We start from the raw sequence: 22,165 nt of genomic DNA, 5'->3' as shown, positions 1-22,165 counted from the left end.
CAATAATGATCTAAAGCCGTCTAAGAAAGAAGCATCCCGCAGAAAGTCGTCAATCAGCAGGCTCAGTTTTAAGATGAAACACGGGTCAATATCTGCTGTCTTCATGCTTTAGATGGCGAAGCAGTGTTTCACTGGTCAAATCTGATTCAGGCATTTTAAAACATTACTGGCTTTCAAAGACTTGCCACTCGCACTTATTCCCTTACACGTGTCAACAAATCCATCTACAGGTCACTAAAGCCTAATCAAAACCAGCACAGGCTGAATATCCTCCATGCTAACAGGCTAAGTGATGCTACACATAAGGATGCCTACTTTTCTTCTCCCTCTATGGTGAAATTTTTGCTGAATGGCCTTTGTTGTTGTCTAACTGCCCTCAGCTGATCTGGAGGTTTTTTGCAATTACCTCTATTTTCTTCTCCACACTCCACTGGGCGGATTTATATAATCTGCCCAGGTATTTTGCTTACAGGATATACTTATATCCTGGGAATATTTTTCCTTGAAACTAAAAGTTCCTGGGCCCTATCGTTTAAAAACACTGATGCTAAGTGATGATGGATTATCCTTTGAATTATGTTACCATTAAAGAAGTCTGTGAGCCGACCCAAAGATACCAGCAGTCTGGTTTATCTTCATGCATGACTTTGCAGAAATTGATACTAAAAGTCTTTAAATGTGTATTCCTCATATTATCCTTCAGTTCATAAGAATGTAAATTACCACCAGAGCCTTGATTTTTTTTTTAACTTCTTGGATATATGGAATATGTGTTCTCATTACTTTAAATCATGTTCCTTTTTATTATCTCTCCACTGCTGCATCTGACATCACCAGAGCTATAGCTGACATATCACCCCTAAAACTGTCACACACATCCAGGAATAGATCAGAGCAAGCACGAGTCAATGGTGATAAGGACAAGCTATAATTGTTAGATCTAATTTGAACTTAAGATGAAGAAATATTACAGTCCTTTGTCCTTGCATTCACTCTTTTTCAGTTCCTCCTTCATTCTGCAACTGTGTTTTACTCCTTTATGCATGATCTTTCTAAAAGAATATTTTTTTCTTGGTTGGAAGTTTAACAATCTGCTGGTGTTGGACTTATTCATGTTTACTATTAGTCAAATGTTGTTCACTCTATCCTGTTCATGGGAACACCCTCATATTGACTCTGAGTTGATTTATCAAATCAGTAACCAGTTTTATAACACCATTGAGTGCTTGTTGAACTGGCTTCATTGAATAAGCGATTGGTTTAGTATTTGAAACACATCCTGTTAAGATCTGACCTCAGCTGGCACTGTCAGTGTTTGTCCAATCCATCCATTTGTAGGAGTTTACATCTAGTGCACAGAAAAAAGTGAATTTAGTCCTTCCTTTAACTTCACAGATGGCTGCTGAAAATCTGAGACAGGCTGCTCAGTAGACATTGCCTGCAGCATGAAGAGATGGAGTCAGGGGTCAAAATGCATAAAAAGAAGGAAATTTATCTCCACCTGGTTCGTCCAGTGAAATGAAATGGCAGTTTTCAAGAGACACTGTTTTATTTCATAAATTACCCCACAGACCCCATCATAATGAAAATATTCTCCCTGGCTCTAGGGTTCTTCCTTTCAACAACTTTAACAGCACAGTAAAACTCCCTTATTCCCCTCATAATATGTTCTGTCACTATCATCAGGCCGTTAGCTCTGGGTTTCTTTTTTATCTCAGCTCTGGGTCTTTTTGAACACTGTAATCAATGAGTGATGGAGCTCTTCTGGCTCTGTCATTCTTCAGATGAATCACGGTCAGGGGATGGAGTTTATGGCCAAAATAATATCATGTCAACAAGAAATCCCACTTAATAACGCTGCCAAGCCTACTGATAGATGTGTAGGAGCGAACTTCTTTCCTGGCTGGTTGCATCACCCTATTCCCGTTTGTCTCCCTCTTCAAACAGTCTGACTCATGATGCGTTCTTTTGAAGTGAAATGTCAGAGCAATTTCTTTTTATGTGTCAAACATAAATTTCCATTCATCAAAACAGAAATGTGATTCTAAATCTGATGAGGTATTGTTCTTAATTTTCAGTATGAAAACAAAACACTGCTTCAGCTTCTGCAGATAATTTTAGCCAAGGACCTTGATGGTATAATGTATGGTATCACGAATGTAAATCCGCCCATTCAAAATTGTTTGACGTGTTACAACAAAAAACCTGAGATCCACTCTTTAGCACCTACTAGAGGTTCTCCACTTGAACTGGTGCTACCTTCAAACCTGTTGCATGACAGATATAATGCTAGCTTGAAGGAGTGATTGGCTGACTTGTTGTGGCTGCTGATGTCACCAGTGGTCCTGTGACTGTTATCAACCTGAGAAACAAAAGAAATTGAGTTACTTGTGATATTATCTTGTGAGATAATACACAATTTTTTTATCATTGCGTTATGTTTTTTTCCCCTTTTTGTTTCTTTCTTTCTTTCTTTTTTTTGAATAAATGAAAAAGTAAATGATAGTATTACACACTGTATGTGTTTAATCGTATAATTGCACTGCTGGATTATAAGAAGTTTCTAATTAGAGCTTCAGAATGCTAAAAGAAGAAACTGGAGTAAGACAAAGAGAAACTAGATAAGCACTCAGAGAGCACTGACCTCCGCCAGTTATATTATATTGCCATGCAACACTTTAGTCTTACTTTAATGTTATACTCCCTTTCAGCAGACTGTCTGGTACAACTTGGTGTTAGTTTCAGGTTTGTACGATAATTTGTGACCTGACTGTCAAAATTATAACGACCCAGTACATGTTTCATATTCCGAATCTTAGTAACAAGAATGTTGCCAGGATCTGGATAATACTTTTACATCTGCCAGAAATTACGGTGACCTTGTCTTGTATTTTTTTGCAAAGCAATCCAACCATTTATCATGTAGTTATATACACATATGGTGAAAACAGCAGATCCGTTTGTTGCTTTTTGAGTTATGTTGACAAAGAAACAAACAAGCACAGACAGACAAACTCTCCCAAAAACACAACCTCCTTTGCTGATATAATAATGGGTAAACAATTTAATCCACAAAAATTAAATTGAAATAGGCTCTTTATCCATGGTTTTGGAGCACAACCATCCACGTTTTGATCATCCATTCATCTTCTATCACTTGCAATACAATACTTAGTGTTTGTTGGCAGTTAAGTGGTCTTTCACCTGTAGTTGAAATCACATCATTATGAAAAAGATAATTTACCTCTGCCATATTTTCAGTACAAAAGTATAAAAGGTCTTATTTTGGACTGTGTGATGTTTACATGAGGGTTCAGAGAAATTTTGAAGAAAAAACTTAAACTTTTCTCCCAGAAGAAGGAAAAAAAGACGGTTGATACCTGATGGACACATTTTTGTGCAAGAGCTTATTGACAGACAGTAACAAGAGGCTGACTGTCATTCAGTAAGAGTTTTCTCCCAGTGCAAAAATGGCTCCTCAGATTGAGGTCCTAAAACTCTTTATATGTTTTTTCTTTGTCAAATTCATGGTGTGGTTGTGGGTGTGTGTTTGTATGAGGCTGAGTGAGTGGGTGGGTGTGAGACCGTGAGAAATGAGGAGGATACCAATGTTGTTGTGCTGAGCCGAGAGTTGGACTTAAAAAGGAAAGAAAAAAGACAAGGATTAAATGAGAAAGAAAAATGTAATGGACGTGTTTGTGTGCGTCAGTGTGTTTTTGTGTCTGTGTGTAATTGTGTGTATTTGTGTTATTGCTCACATGAAAATGGAAAAGTAAGTGAGCGTGAGAGGTAGACCATTCTGTACTGTATGTCATATATCTGTGTGTGTGTGTGAGTGTCAGCCGTGTCTGGCTCACCATCTAATCCACTGGGATATTTTGGGCTTGTGAATCATAGCTTGTTTACGGCACATTTCCAACAATCTGCCTTTTGACTCGAGAAATAAAAGAGAAAAATACATCTACCATGATCAGCAGGCATGCATAATGCAGTTAGACTGTATGTGTGTGCTCTAACATATAGCACACAGGACAGGAGGATGGTTCAGCTGGTCGAGGCCTGCGTGCTTACATCAGTCAGGAAGAACCAGAAGCTCACAAGCAAGGTCGTAGATAAGTGTGGTGTATTACTGTGAAGATATGATAAGTGCTAAAGGAGGGACTGGAATGATGCTATGAACAGCACACAGATCAGACTGCTGGTTTGTTATGGCTCCTGTTTGACTCATCATGCTGTGTTATTGTCTCACTCTGAAACAGGAGCAACAGGGGGTCTGAGAGACAATCAGAGAACAGACAGAGAACAAACAGAAGAGATGAAGTTGTTATTGCAAATGCTGATGTAAAAAAATGCAATCAATACAAACGAGTGAAGTGTCATGACTTTCATTACATGATGAAAAAGTGTGACTCTTCAGAGAAATGCACCTATCCTTCATTTTTCACATTTTAGAAACAAACATTAAGTAGGGCTGCACGGTGGTGCAACGGTTAGTGCTGCAGCCTCACAGCAAGAAGGTCACTGGTTCAACTCCCCACCTCGGCCAGTGGGCCTTTCTGTGTGGAGTTTGCATGCTCTCCCCGTGCATGGGTGGATTCTCTCCAGGTACTCCAGCTTCCTCCCACAGTCCAAAAACATGCTCACCAGGTTAATTGGTCATTCTAAATTTTCCATAGGTGTGGGTGTGTGAGTGAATGGTTGTCTGTCTATATGTCAGCCCTGCGATTGACTGGCTACTAGTCCAGCGTGTACCCTTGGCCTGTTGCCCAATGACAGCTGGGATAGGCTCCAGCCACCTGCGACCCTGAACAGGATAAGCGGTATAGAAAATTAATGAACGAAATATTAAGTATTACATCATTTTCAAATCGGGAGGTTTATAGGTGTTCTTCTTCTCAGACAAGACTGTAGTCTTCAGTCTTTTCAAGTCTTATTTATATGAGAGTCCCTGGAAAAGCACCATCACCTACTGTTTGGAGGGCGTGACTCTTGCCAAGTTGTGCAAGTTGTTTTTTGGAAACAGTTGAATGGAGCACATCTTTTTCTTCAGAACTTTTCTTTGTCAAAGACAAAACTTTTTGCAGGATGCAAAGCGACAAGGTTATGTATTTATCAAGCGGCAACCTCCCATCTAAGATTATGAGACAATGGGGAAGTACTAAAATCTGCTGTTTTTCGAGAGTCTGCTTGAGGCTGGCTCCGAAAGTACTGGAAGTCACATACACACCAAGCCAAAAAAAAGTCATTTTCAAAGCAGAAATTAACCTATTTACAGCGTGGTTTAAAAAACGTCTCCTGTCTGAGTTGCTGATTTTACTATCGGCACACACTGAACAGGGGGGTGAATTTTTTTAGCGAGCTTGCCCAATCAGAGGCACAGCTCAGGGTCACTTGACTGGCAGGCGCCCTATGGTTGTATGCGAAGCCCTTGCCACTACCAATATGGCCACTATAGCGAGAGCTTCATTTACCATTTCAGAAACAGATGGGTGACGTCTGGGCGTCCATTGTCTCTGGTTTTTATATGTACTTAGTGAATCCTGGTTATGTCCTACCAGTGCTCATCTGCCAACTCCAACCTCACTAAGCAGAGATAACATAACCTCACTCTTCCTTTTATTGATAGACTCACAAGTTTGACCACTGCAGAATAACTGCTGTATGTGGGCTGGAATGGGCATGATTAGAAAAAGCACAACCCGTGTTGTAGCTCGTGCTCTATCATTCTCCTGTTTATCTTTCTTCTGCTCTGACACCCTTTTTTTTCTACCTTTCAGCTCCAGTGTCCACCATTATGACAAAATGAATAAGAGAAATCATTTTCTTCAGGAGAAAGGACAGCTCTGTCTTCCCACTTCCTTTTTTGACATTTGGTTCTTTTTTCTAAATTTTTGTTCATTAAATGAAAATAAAAAACACCAAACCCCTTTTATGACCTATTGGTCATCTTGCAGACTCCGCAGAATTTTGTGTCTTTAGAAAAATGATCCCTCAGGGTATAAATGCTCTGCTGCAAACTTTGCCAAGGTTACCTGGCTGACCTGAAAGTGTAATCATATAATCTGCACATTTTTCTGCTGGGATTTGTGGTTACACATACATTTGGGATCAAATGAGTGGTTTTGGATCTGTGGTGATGAATGAATTAAAAGTGAACCTGCCATACTTCATGTCCTGAAGTTTATGTATTTATGAACAAAGCAGAGGAAAACTGCAGCAGGCGTTGAGACTTGAAGGGGTGACAGTGAGAAGAAAAGAGAAACAGCTTGAGGCAAGAAGCATCAAACAGAAAGAAGGGAAGCCAAAATGAGAACAGGAGAGTCCAGAGGGGCAGTGGCTGAGTAATGAGGAGACAAAGGGAGAAGAATCATGGGGTGAAGGGGGAAGAAGAACAGATGAGTGCGGGTTAGGCACATTAAAGAGGAATCTTTTCCAAGAATTTCTTAGAGCAGATGAAAAGGAGGGAAGTAAAGTCAGGACTTTCGCCAAAATATGAGAACCAAGTGTCAAATGGAAACAAACAGGTGAGAGAGACTGAAAATCAAGGTGGAAATGGAGGTCAAAAAGAGAAGGGGAGCAGAAAGGAAGAGGAGAAGAGGCGAGAGAAGCGGCTGTTGAATTAACATGACGTCTGTAGGCCTTGAATCAAAGCAGCAACAGGAAGCCTTTGAGCACCCAGAGCAGTGTGCAGAGTGTGCAGAGTGTGCAGAGTGTGCAGTGTGCAGTGTGTGTGTGTGTGTGTGTGTGTGTGTGTGTGTGTGTGTGTGTGTGTGTGTGTGTGTGTGTGTGTGTGTGTGTGTGTGTGTGTTTGTGTGTGTGTGTGTGGTGTCACGGCTGTTGGTTCACATGTGTGTCTTTATGAAATATGATAAAGGGGCTGCTTGAAAAGGCCGTCTCTGTGCTGCCACTTTGTTCTTCCAACAAAATGTGACAATAGACCTCCTTAGATGGACAGACGCATTAGACATAACACAACACGTTCCTCACACACACACACACACACACACACACACACACACACACACACACACACACACACACACACACACACACACACACTTTACACTCATCAAATCCATATTATTTTGGGGCTGACTGTGATGTGAGTCTCCATGGGAACAGAAACAGATGATGTATAATGACGGTGAGCATTGCACCTGAGGTGAGAACCCTGGATCAGGGGGAGGGGAGCAGAGCGAAGGAGAACACAGCCAGCCTTAGAAATGTCATATTTTAATTCTAATGCAAACGTCTCACTTTCTCCCCTGGAGCTAATATTACATTAAGTATATTAGAATTTAATATTCAGACACATTTACATTTAATGTTCTCTGGTTTGTTATTTTGAATTTTTAGAGAGTGTTGAAGAGAAGCTTATTTATCCCAGAGACAGAGCTAATTGACACATTTAAATTAAGCTTCACAGCACAACCTGAGGGGCTTTAAGACAATCTCATTTACATTATGAACTAATTTCATTTGCTTATTTTTAGAAACATTTTTTCTTTGTCAGACAAAGCAGTAAGCAGGTCTCATTGGTAGAAATAATGATGGCTTTACACAGAAAGGAAAGAGACCATGTTAGATTCATCAGTTTGGACTGAGAGACTATGAGGACACCTAAGAAATTAAACATTTGATTTATTGTTTATTTTCTTTTTCTTTTTTTTCCTTTTTTTGTCTCCTTTTGTTCCTGCTCTTCAAGCTATCTAATTTTATGGAAGAGGATTTTCACAACTTCTTTTTTATTTGATTTGATTTTATTATATTTTATATTCATTTATTTAATTCTTTTTCTTTTCTTTTTTTTTTGGAGCGGTTGTTTTATTTTGTTTTCAAAGGTCTGCACTGAGCTGCACCAGCTATGTCCAAGTACAAAGTAAGCTGACATAATTTGGGACCTACCTTACTGTCACTGAATTCTGGGAGTTGCATCTGCCAAGACACTTCCAAAAGTTACAATTGGGCTGTGTCTGGGAGACTTCTTTCTTTCTTTCTTTCTTTCTTTCTTTCTTTCTTTCTTTCTTTCTTTCTTTCTTTCTTTCTTTCTTTCTTTCTTTCTTTCTTTCTTGCTTGCTTGCTTGCTTGATGGCAAATCTTGAATGGGAAGAGTGGTCCATATAAACCTCAACCATTGCTGCCGACAAAGTTCATATTAAAAAGCAAAAAGCATCATTCATGAGAGAAGTTTTTTTTCCAAAATTAAACTGCTTCTCTCAGAAAAAAATAATATTCCCTAATCAAAGTCAGCTGTTGTAATTTGTCAAAAAAAAAAAAAGAAAAACAGCATGAATGTTTCCCGTGATCTTCATAAGACTCACTGAAATGATGAGGTCATCACATAAGGATTTCCCAACTGGTCAAATATAAAGTGAAAAGGTGGGGCCACAATCACACAGGTCTGCCCATAGCTCTGCTCCTAACAGACCTTCAGAGGGCTGTCGAATGAGAAGGAAGGGGGTTTGCGGAACAGGGAGCCTTAAAGAGACAGTTAATGAAACAAAATGTTATAGAAAAAAAAGCACAATACCTCCACTTCAGTTTTAGGCATGTCCGTTTTTGCTGTTGATTGAGCAACTGCAGTTAATAAAGGCTATATTAGCTTGTTCAGAGACACCTTGACACATCAAAGAAGCCGTTCTTTCACTGGAAAGAAGTCTGGTTCTTCTTGAGGTTTCTGCCTGTTTACTGTTTTGTTTTGTTTTTCCCTCCTGTTCTTACCACTGTGACTCTGCCACCATAAGCAGAGCACTCTTTAAGGTGTAGTAGCACACGTGTCTGCTGCCTGGAGGTGATGGAAGGGCTATGGTGATGCTTGTCTCCATTTCTTGTTTTCATTTTAGCATACATCACCAACGGAAGATGTGATGAATCCATTTTGTGCCTAGTTCATATCAACCCTAGAAGCAAACAACAGCCATTTCAAACATTGTACACACTAAATAACTTACCCTTGCTCAACTGTTAGTGCACACTGAAATATGTAACAGATAGAGATAAGTAAATTAAAGGTTATGCAAACTAGAATACTGACAGAGTGAGCAAGACTCTTAACATGTAGCCGAACATGTAAAGTTCATCCTGAGGCATCCAGGATGTGAAGCAGAGGCAGTGAGTGGAGTGATCGCCAAAGAAAATGATGGTTTGCTGAGTGTTTCAGTGCTTTATTCTTTTAACGATTTTTAAGGTCAGCATAATGTCTAAGGCTTAATTAGAATCCACAAATGGCTTTTCAGTTGCTAATAAAACTAAAATTCACATCTTTATGGCCCTTGTGTGCTTCCATAGCCCTCTCCAGTAAAGACAAATAAATGCTTTTATAACAAGCTTAATGTTGGCATGTTTCCATCTATTTTTCAGACTGAATGAAAGAGCTGGTACACTGAAATATTTCTTCTGTTTTGCAGGTAATGAACCGGCGCCGTTGGGCTCAGTGGAGAGCTACAATCCTGTGAAGCGGCGCTGGGAGTATGTGGCACCCATGCCTACTGCGCGCTGCTCCTCTGCCCTTTTGCAGACAAACAGCATGCTCTTTGTGATTGGAGGAGTCGCCCAGGGACCCAGTAACGCTGTGGAAGCTTTGTGTTTACCTGAAACAGTGTGACACATGCACACACAAACACACACGGGACTAAATGCAAAACAGCAGTGATATTTTATTCATGTATGTGAATGTGAAAACACAGAAAGGTTCACATGATTTGGATCCACAGCTGGCGCTCAGATTCTTTTTTTACCTTTTAAGTCCGACTGAAGGACTCCTCTCTCTTACTGGGATGTGGGAAACTCTTTTTCACTTTCAACAAGCATTTTACAGACAGAGGCTGCAGAGACAGTTTGTGCCAGAGATGGACGGATTCAAGATGAAGGACGTTCAAGCCGTCTGCTAAGATTGGCAAGGACAGAAAACTGACAGCTTTTCTACACGGGAGAAATCATAGAGAGACAAAATAATGAGCAAAAAACAGACACACATACACACACAGTGTCTGATGAAACAACACGCCTTTGAACTGTTGAGCATTTTTTCAGAATAAAAGCAGGGTACTTTTCTGGATAATAAAGGAACATAGGGCCATATCTGTAACTCACATGCAGCCTGCTGCAACAGTAAGCCTGAACACTTTTCTACGACCTTACAAACAACACTTTGTTGGGATTTAGTGACGTTCTGGGAATGTGAATGTCTGAGTTCATTTCTTTCTTTGTTTTTTTTTCTACATGTGAAAGTTAGCTGTGCTATAGTGACTGCTACCATAGTGTTTTAATTGACTCAACAAGTCAGCATTTTTTTAGGATTAGTTAACGTTGATTGTGGTTGAAACTGTCGTCAGCTTGCCTTGCTGCACATTTATCCACCTGTGCTACGACATTTGCGACACAGCAATTGATCATCGAGCTCAAATCATCCTTCACAGCATTGCACAGTGATGTGGGTGCTCGTGAAATGAATGCAGACTGACTCATACCTGCTGCCCTGAAGCATCCAGGCAGACAAATGAAAATGTAAACATCACATTCTTGACACGTAGTATTTCCCTTGAGTTTGATGATTGACAGAGGAACATTTTATTTTTGTCAACGTTGTGATGAATGAGTAGGAACAGAATGCTAAAGTGATGATACCTCAGCAACAGTTTAGAGCAGTTTCTGGTTTTGCCATATGAAGATTTATTTTTAAGTTTGGTTCTAAAAAATTGCAATTTTGCTGATATGTTAATTCAGTGCATTTATAGTTATAAAATTTAGTTGTAATTAAATGATCCTTAAACCATCTACATTATCCTAGCTGATAAGCTGTGACACAATATAGTGTCTATTTAAAAGAACTATTAACCAAAAAATAAGTTCCAAACATCCAAAACCCCCGGACCTATAAACTAGACTGAAAAGTTCATAGCTTCTCTGAAGGGCGGCCGAAAGTCGTCTTCTAATTCCACTGCAATTGACCAATTTGGTACCTGAAAACAAGACTTTTTGTACTGATTGTTTATTTTGGACCCAGTAAAACGTTTGTGTACCAGAGCTGGGGATGAGAGTGGATGGAGGGAGCTGCAGTGCAAAATGTTTTGTGACAGATCCACTGACCTGTGGTTAGCAGACCAGGTCAGGCAGGCAGGAAACAAAGGAATTACAAAGTGGTTTGTGTTCTTGCAGAGTCTGTTGGTCTTTCTTATCCAGCTATTTTGGAAAAGTTGAAATAAGCCCTTCAAGGAAAATGTATTGACCCCTGAATTTGAAACTAATTTACTTTGACAAGAGTCAGTTTTGCCTCAGCTGGATTGAAGTGGTACAACCTAAACCTAAACTTAAAGAGTTCGTTCATCTTATGAAAGCTTCATAAAATTTTTGACTTCCACCTTTGTACTCAGTTGTTGATGTCAGTAAGTTCATTTGTCTTTGGTAGATTATTTCATGAAGGTACCAATAGCTCAAAGTGACTCAAAATGGCAACAGCAGAATCAGCTGTTCGGCATTGGCAGAGAACATTTTTCATGGGTGTAACCCACATACTCAGATGTTCTGCTCATCCCACAAATGCATTTTTGTCACAGCCGTTTAAAAGGGGAATAAACAGACTTCCTGACAGTATGATTTATTGACAAGTCCCGTTGGAAGAAAGAAATCATCCATCAAACACTAATTTTCTGACTTTTGTACGAAGTTTAGTAACACCAAACGGCTCATTCCCCCCTGCTGTCTCCTCCATTTCAATTCACAACGCAAAATAACTTTTGAGAGTAAACATCCTCAAATCCTACAGCTCTGTGCAGTTTGCGCTCGTGTTGTGTCTGGTGGTGGGGACGAGCTGTCGGCATCTCTGCGCTCTCCTGGGCTTAGCTGCAGCAGCACTGTGATGCTGTCAGTTTAAATCTCTCCACAAAGAGGTGATGAGCTTGATGGGGAGGGTACACTTTAATGTGTTCTAATGTTAGGCCAAGATGAATGGGATACACATTTTTGTATTTATTATTTGTAATCAATTTTTGTAATTATTGAGCCAACGTAGCTGCAATGCCACTGCTTGATTTAACACCCTCCTTCTATTGTCTGTTGAGTAATGCCTCCAGACTGGCTTCAAACATGTGGCAAAGTGAAAGTATTAAAAATCAAAGTAACAAAAAAATGCAAAGAGAATTGATGCAGAGATGTCACATTTGTAGGTCACACAGAGATGGCTGCCGGTCGCTGGGCACATCTATTCTAAATATTGCGACACCACCAACTCTGAGAAACAGTAAAAACCCCTCTGATCCTAAACATGGCTGTCAGTGTTGCTGTTTGTTACCTAGGCTAATTAGGGACATTTTGCATTGAAAGGACTTATATTTGTCCCAAATGGCTCATTTCAATTTGTGCAAACAGCATCAGCACTCAGTTGCTAATTACTCTGCAGTACAGTTCCTGATGCATCTAGTCCATTCTGTACAATTTTTACTAACCTTGCTCTGTTTTTCTTCTTTTCTTTTGTTTTTTTTTCCCACTGATTTTACTGATTCAAAAACATTACAATAAGTTTTAGGAACCAGGCCCCATATTTTTTTGGTTCAAAGTTAACTTTTTTGTGAAGATAATTGAAAAAAATAGCAGTTGTAATGAGAATGTAAAACATATGTCATGCAGTCTGCGGGGTGCCAGACTAAACAGACCTGATCTCAGAAGATGGAGCTACAACACTGCAGACGGTTGATTGGTCGAAAGAATCGTTACTTAACGTGTGACAGCAGCTTTATTTCTCCTCACGGCACACACCCCTCTCTGAAACAAAACTTGATTAAGTTTTATAACAAACTGTGTTAAAAACTGTGTCACGTTTTTCTTCTTTGTTGGATTTATTTGCAAAGTAAACTGTGTCTTGCTGCTATGACATCACTTTAATATTTAACTGATGCAGCTATCAGCATCCGGCTTACACGCCGCCCACCACAAGGGGGCATGGTTGGCTGTGGAAACACAAACAGCACACGGCTTAACTGAGCCAACCCGTACCAAACCATACTGATCTGAACCGGACTGCTTGGGGCTTTTGATGCACTCCAATTATTTGATTATTTTTGGGCATTAAGGGTCCAGTTTTGTACAACAAACAGTCTGTTAACCCATCATGACTAAAATACACCAGATGTGTCTGCAGTGCGTCTGCATTCCGTTATGGCAAACAGTTCAAATAGGTTTCATTCAAATCAATCCGTCAACTTACACAGGATCCATTAGGTTGCAGTACATCTGTGTCTCTAGTCTGTTGTGTTGCAGGTAATACACAGCCATCCTTTTTTTGTGAACACACAGCCGGTATAAGCTGACAATGCAGTAAAGACGCAGCGCAACGGAGTCGCACTGCAGGCGTATCCGGTGTATTTCAGGTGTCAGACACACTCTGCACCCTTATAGCATTAGCATTTATCTGCTACGTCTACATAAATTAAATTGAACTAGTTTTTGCTGTTGTATGACTCATGGAGCAGAGAGGGAGAGAAACAGTCTGTGGCTATCTCAGAGACACACATAAGTACCATATGAAAAAAGAGAGAGTGAGAGCTATCTCTGGCCCCAAATGATGCACCGCATTTTAACACCCAGCTGAACACACAAACATACAGCTTTTCCACTGCTTTGCCCTCCATTTCTTCTTTCACTGGTCTGCACAGTAGACCTTGTTAGCAGAGGCAGACATCTATTACTGCAACAGGGCTCTGAAGGTGCTGGAGCTTAGATGAGATGCCTGTTGACAGTTTGTTATTTCTGGTGCTTTACTTGTGTGGATCTAATTGACTGTGTTATTTACAACCCACACATTCATCACAAACATATATATTATGTATTCCTGCACGCACCACTTGTTTGCAAAGACCCGCATCCCTAAATGCATGAAGACAAGAATGCAGCCTCATCCTTATTTACTCACCCAGTTTTACTATCTGGCAATAATCATAAACTCTTGGAAATATTCCTGAGATCATTCTGTAAATAAACTGCTCTGTGGCCTTCTACTCCGTCCAATTTTAATTAACCTACTTACATCATGTTAGAGTTTGTGTGTGTGCCTGTGTGGAGGGCTGTTCGTTAGTGTGTAAGAGAAGTTATGTAATATTCTGGCAAGGTTTGTCTGAGCTTGTTTATGGAACTTGATCACTTGACACGTTAATAAAGTTTTACACGTAAAGCTTATAAAGTTAGCCTAGGCTTAGCTAGCGGTGCTTCAGAGGAAAAACACACACAATGTGTGATAACATGTGATTGATCCTAAGGCCCATTTATGCTCATCATTAAAGACGGAGACTTCTGTCTGTGCTCTGCGTTCATTTTGTCTGTATTTCAGCATGTTTCCACAAAACTTAAGGATAGCACCAAGGGCAATGCTGTATAGCTCTAGGCAGACTTGAACAAGAAACAACAATGATGGCAAGTTTCGAGAAGTATTTAATGCCCTCACTTACCACCGCCTCATACAACACTGCCTCCACTTTTGTCTTTTGTGCCAGAGGAACAGTAGCAATACCTCTGCCGCAGTCAAGTTTGTTTTCTTGAGCAGTGACAGTAACATTGTTTCAAAAGGATGGATACATTTTCATAGGTAAAAAGAGAATAAATGGGTCCTTGGTCAAACAGGAGCTTTTTTATGCATACAGCTCAGGATGAGTTCTGGGCATGCTGTGTAATGTTAAATGCTGTGGAGCAACATGTTTCTGATGCAGAGCCAGAATTACAAATTATGTGCTTACAGTACACGTGTTGAATCAGAACGGAGCATATTGACACCAGCTGTCAATTTCGTTTTCCTCAAAAACCTTTAAAAAATCATGATGAAAGTTTTATCTAAGATCTATTTGCAATACAAGACTCTACACCTGTCAGCTGTAAAATTGTTACCATCTGTGCAGTCTGTCTAAATTCAATGAAAGAGTTCCTCAAACAGATTTTTAGAGTCTCGGTTGGTGATGGTATAAAAACAGACTATAATGGCTTTATTCTTTAGTCGTTTGACCACTGAAACCCCTTTTTATATAACTTGAAGCATTCATCCAATCACACTACATTCATGCACCAATGTCAGAAGCTGTCGTGTAAAGGGGCCAATCAGTACTGAATAATCTTCTTCACACACTGCTGGTATAGCTGCCAGGGGGCAAAGACACTTCTGCACATACACAACAGGACATGGGATCAGATCCACAATCCTTCATTAAGAGAGGTCCTCTTCTATCACTGAGCCAGAACCAGCTCAGTGATGTAATATGATACTATATATAACAGGAAAATAATATGCTGAAATATGTTGAATTGGAAGGCTTGACCAAATTCTTTCAACTCCATCCTTATAGAAAAGACATGCCATGGTCCTTCCAGAGCCTGTCTGCTGTTTTTGACTGGCACGGTCAGGAAAAGAAACCCTAAAGTTTGAAAATTGGCTCATGCCTCTGCTGCACTTTGCAGGAGTTTGCTGTTGGCCAACTAAAAACTTCTGGCGAGGCAGAACTCCATCCAACCATCAGCTAATGGGGCCATGATTAGCCGTCATGCCCCCCTTTACACTACAGTGTTGTGACTGAAATTTGGCCAAATCAGCTGTGCTGCTCAAAAACAGGCCAGAAATGGCCTCAGTTAACACGTGTGTATTTTTTTTGTGTGTGTGGCATCTATGGTTTCTTCACAACAAGAATATGTCATCAGCTTGGAAAACTGATGCCAAACTTTTAACACATTTTGATAATAGCTGCACTGTGATTTCCATCATACATCATTAATTTTGTTGACATTCAGGCTCAGTGATATGTAAAGTTCCTCATAGGGGTTTCCTTTTGAATCCTTTTCACACACAAAACAAGCAAACAACAACAAACAAACAATAACCCCCACAAAAATTTAGTACACAACAAACATATATTTATACATTCAATCATACATCACTGGAAGATCTCCGTGCTGTTTGGCTATCATAGGAGAGTGAGAGTGTGTAGACCATTGAATGGGTCATGAATTCCTGGCATATGCATGTATGATCCGTTCGCGCCGCATGTCTAGATGTACTCCACTTAAACAGATTATTTTATCTGTGTTTGGCGTGAACACATTACAGTTAATACCTGTTGTTATGTATTTTTCACCAACCTGAGTTAAAGGAGCCATATTCAACAGGCCAGCTTTAGGATGACAACACAGCTGTGTGGATTTCCGGTTGCATGTGTGCTTGTGCATTGGGGACTGGGGCTGGCTATGTGAAGGACTTTTATTTTGTGTGTGCATGTGTGCGTGTGTGAGAGACTTTGCATATTTTTGACACCTGGACACATTCACCATGTATTATTTTGAGAGCTGTCTGGAGGATGTACAGTGTCTCCTCTCACACTGTTCCTGTTCTTTGGCATTATGATACAATTTACATGCCCCACTGCAGTGCCCAAGGAATCCTGGAACTTTGCCAGAGTCAGCTCTCCCTCTCTCTATTTGCTCTGTTGTTTTTTTATTTATAAAATGTGTTCTCACTCCCTGACAGACCCTGTGAGTGTTATAATTTTTTAAGAGAAGGTGCTTCATAAATCTAGAGACCATGCCTCATCAGTTCGTTTTTCTGGCTCCTGATGTGACGTACGTATCAAGCTGAATAAAACCCCTCCACTGCTTCTGACAGCAGGCTGAGACACACAACAAAAGAGCAGGATGCCGCAGTCCAAGCAACAGCAGATTACTATGTGGATGTTTTTTTTTTTTAGCCGGCAATGAGCAGAGGGATAGCTGTTTACCTGAACAGCTTAAAGCCAAAATGTAAAGCCTTCTATGAGCAAAGTTAATCCTTAGTTTGAACTCTGTGAACTGTTGATCCATAAACAAAGACATTAACTTATATAATTATTTATTTGTTAAACCTATTCAGAATAATACGGGGCAAAATAAGAGGTTTAAATCAGTTGAAAGTCTAAAAGATTGCTCTCCCTCCAACTGGTCCACACAACCCAAATCCAGTTAAAGATTAAAAATTACAAACAACAAAAAAAACGAGTGCGGGCCCAACTCTGGAAATGCACTAATATAGTGGAAACTAGCATTATTTTGATGTTAAATTCAACAACCAAGACAGAATACTCTTCAGTCAGAGACCCATTACAAGCAATAAAAGCCCTGAAAGGATTACATCTTTAGTATATAAATCAAACACAGCACCAGCTTCTCCAAGATACATCCCTGCTCTCTGTTATGAAGACCCAGGCTCTAACTAAACAAATAGTGGAGAGGGTATTAAACCCAGAAAAGATGAAAGGTGGAAGATGTTGAATTTACCCTCTCAGTGCTTCACTGAGTCTTATTTTTGACAATGAAAAGCTTTTTGATTTTTCAGTCTGTGTGGGAAAACTTAAGCACAGTTTCCAGGCAACAGGGATCAGTGTCAACACCCACAGGTAGCATCAGTGTGTTCCTCGTACATTAGCATTCCCATGTGTTCTTGTTGTGTTTTGGCTTATTTGTGGGCCTAAAGTTTAGACGTTTTATATCAAACATCCTATTAGGCTTTAAGTGATTAGGTTAAGTGATTGGGAGTTTCTTTGTTCTGATGGTTTGTGACTGTTGATTTATGTCCTTGAGTTCCCTCCTGATGTTGTGTTGTGGGTTCAGAAGTGTGAGGTATCAGATGTGTTGTGGTGTCGTAAAGATCTGGGTGGGGTTCACCAAAGTGATTGTCATTAGTTAAGTGTACGTGATGTTGCAAAAAAATATATTTTTATGAAAGATACAAACATGAATATGCTTATTTTCACTATTTGGTCAGATATGAAGGCGTCTGTATAACACTGGGTTCAAGAAAAAGCGCAATAAGTGTCAAACAGGAGATTTTGGTATGACAACAAAGAAAACAGGAATGTTTACTACAAACAAGCTTGTATATTTCTTTTGTTGAGTGGTTTATGAGCTTTTGTGTTTTCTTGTCATTCAAAAAACCTGTGATTTTGACCTCTGATATCAAACCAGAACCCTTCAAGAATCCCTTCCTCTAAACTCAGAGAATATATGGGTTAAAAACTGAAATCCTCTCCCGTTTTGGTCTCTCTCTCTCACACACTGCTGTTTCCCTGCAGTGACTGACACGGTAGAAACCTGGTGCACTGCTGTGTGCTTTCATTATTCAGTATCACCATGTGCTGTGTGAAAAAATGTAATTTGGGAGGTTTACTGGATATGATGTAACATACTGAAGGTGATAGCAAAGTAGTGAAATGAGCGTAAAGAAAGGAAGAATGTTTACCCAGATGGTGTGTGGGGAGGTGTAAGGTGTGCCCGTAATTATAGTTTTTTAAATGTTGTAAAAACATGCAGAGTTTTAGTTTCAGGCACATAAACAAAACTATGCACCAATTCTAAATAGTACACACGCAAGCACACACACACACACACACACACACACACACACACACACACACACACACACACACACCCACACACACACACACACACACACACACACACACACACACACACACACACACACACACACACACACCTCCTTCTTATTGCATTAACAGATCACTCATGTTTTCAAATGCATCAGACCAAAACACCAAAATTACACACCACTGTTTTTTTTTTTTTTTGTTGAGCAAATGTTATCTTCTCAAGTCATAGAATTCAGCCCTAATGGTGTTCCTAGAGTTATTCATGCTTTGGGATGAGAAATAAAATGCAAAAAAAGTACAAATACAAAAGCAAACAAGACCAATAGCAACAAGTCTGACGCCTAAAGTATTACAATTTTTGATGTCTGAGGAGCTAAGTGCTAGCCAAAGACCTGAGGAAAACACAGTTTTTGATGTGTTCCATATGAAATATTCACTATAAAGATAAATTTGACTGTCAGAAACCAAACATGACATTTTACAAACACAGGCAGGATGAGCAAAGACTGTTTTGTCCACCAGGGAGCACCAAAATTTAAACAAACCCAAAGTTTCTCAAAAGAACTTTAATGCATGAAATGATGGCGTACAATTTTTACTTTGAAAATGCACAGGTATGTCACACTCGTGGCTGTGTCAGCCATAGTGTGGCTACAGCAAAGAGTCAAAAAAGAAGTATGAACCAGGCTTTATAGAGAGCGAGAAACACAGCCAGCTCTCCTTTTCTGCATTGCAAAAACTGAAATCAAAGCATGTGTTTTTGTCTTATTTTAAGTAAAATAAATAAATAAATAAATAAAATCTCAGTACACTTGATCTGAGCAACATTCATGAGATTGGTCCAGAAAAATGACATATTTCAAGATATTAATAGATAAAAATGTTACCTAAATTGCTGTAAAATGGGGTATCCGGAATTTGTTTGACAAATTTCTTGAAAAAAGTCTCATTACTAGAAACTAATCTGGTTATAATTATAATAATAATTATTATCATTTTTATTATACTTCTTGGTAGATTTTCACTTTTTTACAAGCAATTCAGGGGCCATTTTTTGTCTTCAGACATTTTCTGAGCATGTCAGGTGTATGTGGCTTATATTAGGTCTAACAGACAGTTTTTATTCAAAAGACTTAAAACCTTGCTTAAAATAAATTTTGTGAAAAATCTGTGGATCCATAGAAATGTTACCATTCTGTGGACTTCCTCTGCTAAAGTTAAGAAATTTGGTGTCATATTTGACCCTGACTGTCTCTGTTTATTCTCATCAAACAGTAACACTACTGGATATCTGGGGACACACACTTTCTATTCTTTCGACTGTGTAGCCACCTGCCGGTTAGGAAATAAATGTTGTTACCTTGAAATAACCAAAGTTAAGTCATCTTTGCTACTCTAGCTAAAAGTTAAGTAGGACACTACAGCTTTTAATCAACAACCGTTGCACTCCTAATGCTGGAACTTTTGGTGGAATAGAAAGCACACTCTTCAATTTCTGTTCTACACAAGTAAGTTCATAATTTGACGGTTGTGATGGTGGTGTTTGATGTAGAGGGCATTACAAACTAACATGCACAGCAAACCATGGTCCATTACATCCCTACTCAAAACAATTCATGAAAATCCCTCAGAATTCATGGAAAGCATCACATAGAGTTGGTACCCTTGCTACTGTAAAGTAACTCTACCACACACATGTAAAAAGTTATTCTGACATTGTTCATGTTACTTTATGATCCCATGGATAAGAAACAAGACTTAGTTATCGCCTGTTAACATGATGAGGTGGGGGTTTTGTCTTAGCACATGTTATGGGGAAGAAATCAGAGGAAATTAACTGTCATCACTTTTGTTATTATAATTTCTATTATGATAATAAAAGTAATCATACACTATTTTTGTGGTTGTTTTTGTCAAAGATGATCGTGAACCTGCTGTGTGTTTTAAAATGTTGGATGTGATTAGGAGTGTAAAGTATAACAGAGAGTCCAAAGCAGGGAGAGACTGAGTTTGGTTGTATTGTTAGGATGATGTACACTTGGAAAGGCTGCGTCCCCTCACCAAAGCCTGCCAGGCATACTGTTACACAAAGGATTCAATCAAAGGCTATTCAACATGGTTTGAAGACTCCAAAATTCATTTTAAATCAATGAAGTGCTGGATTCTACTTAACTTTGGTTTATTACCTGGTAATCAGCTCTATTCTCATTGTTTTGAATTGCAGTAATCAGAATGCTTACCTCTTTTTCAGGGAAAAAAAAGTCTAAGAATGTCTTTTGAATATTTATTCAAATTGCCAACATTGGTGTTAGTACTACATCCAGATATGATGGCGTAATTAATTATTTATGTGATAGTTTCTGGTCTGATTTGGCCAGAAATCAATCTGCGATGATGAAATATTCAAAACGCAACGGTGGCTGTGTTCATGGCTGGCAGGCTTTGGTTGTCAGTCCAAGTCGTGGCTATTACTCCAGTGCAGTTGTTCAGTGCCTATACTAAATGTGAGGTAGTGCCTCGACTATGAATCCTGTTCTCTAATAAACTATTTTGACCTGCACATGTCCTTTGTATTACTTTTATTTTTCAGCTTAAACACATTCACCTGCTTCTCGGGGAGAAAAAAAAAACAACTGAAAAAGAGCTGGGATAATGATGGGAAAAGAGCAGAACGGAGTCTATTTCCATGCCTCTCTCTTAAGGGGTGTATCAGGGGCCTGTCATCAGAAAAATGTCACCAGATCCATAATAGATGAAGCTGACATCAAAACCCACTTCAAACACAGCGTGTGAATGGAGGGCTCCTATAGAGGGGGAAAAAATAACATAAAATGAGCGCTTCTTTTCTGACAGTGGAAATAACTGTATGTATGGCTCCTGGGTTAGCTTCTGCTGCTTCAAATGAATCTCCTCTTCACATTCTCCAACAGCCTGTCACACCCAATACATGTCATATTAAATACAAGCAGCAGTTCTCAGGAAGCGGCCATTTACATGTTAATGTCATGGGTGACTTGATGCTTCTGTCATCTGTAAAGGATCACAAAGCATCCCTGAGCATAATAACTAGTCACAGCTGCTATTAGCTATGATTGGATTAGTCAGTACTTTGTTTCTGTGATTTGACTTTGACTGCAGATAGCTAGAACCTGCAGTATGTGCATTTAACATTCACAAAGCCTTTGCTACCCCAGCAACTATAACTGTGATTATTTTTCTATCCCTGCATGTCGAAAATTTCATTTTGCAATAACATTAAGGCCAGATTTAGTAATCAAACTTGCAACCATGAATGCCTTGTGTAATAACTCCATTTCTATGGCACAAATGTGAGGCAAAGGGAGACACAACCAGGATTCCCATTTTGTATGTTGAATTAACATCTGTTGCTGTTGGACATTTTTAGTCATGAATTTGGCACACACATTTATTGACTTAGTTTATAAACTCCTGAACAATCATCTTCTTTGAGTCTAAAATGGAAACTCAGATGAGCGAGTTGTTGGATATTGAGTGTAGAGCAGCCGTTGAAACGCAGAAGAACTTCTTGGGAATGCATCCTGGTTTAGGTATGTATACAAACAGGGTGCAACCATAGACTGTAAAAAAAATAGGCGTCATCTTGCTCTGCTCAAGGTTAGGTCGCCACAAAAACTGCTCCCCCTAGTGGCTGGCTGTAGTTTAGGTAAAAAAAAAAACATCGCCCCATACATTCCGGATGGGCTGTTGTCAAACTTTAAAGAATTAAAATGCCTCGTAGAAATGTTTCTCACGTCCAG

At 39.4% G+C, this 22,165-nt stretch overlaps 1 protein-coding gene across 2 annotated transcripts in view; it reads left to right on the top strand.

Moving 5' to 3' along the window:
• klhdc8b (kelch domain containing 8B) overlaps nucleotides 1-19,538 on the top strand; it is a 219,358-nt gene extending 199,820 nt beyond the window's left edge. For both annotated transcript variants that reach the window (XM_074680905.1, XM_074680904.1), the window contains one exon: nucleotides 9,408-19,538. In XM_074680905.1, coding sequence (XP_074537006.1) covers nucleotides 9,408-9,604 — 197 coding nt within the window. In that variant the 3' untranslated portion in view covers nucleotides 9,605-19,538. The remainder of the gene's footprint in view (nucleotides 1-9,407) is intronic.
• Nucleotides 19,539-22,165: the final 2,627 nt, after the last annotated feature.

Source organism: Halichoeres trimaculatus, unplaced genomic scaffold (assembly GCF_033239565.1).
Source record: "Halichoeres trimaculatus isolate MK-OKI-2021-1 unplaced genomic scaffold, fHalTri1.1 fHalTri1_scaffold_11, whole genome shotgun sequence".
Lineage (NCBI taxonomy): Eukaryota > Metazoa > Chordata > Actinopteri > Labriformes > Labridae > Halichoeres > Halichoeres trimaculatus.
Note: the sequence above shows the minus strand (reverse complement) of the source record. Positions and strands in the feature narration are given on the sequence as shown.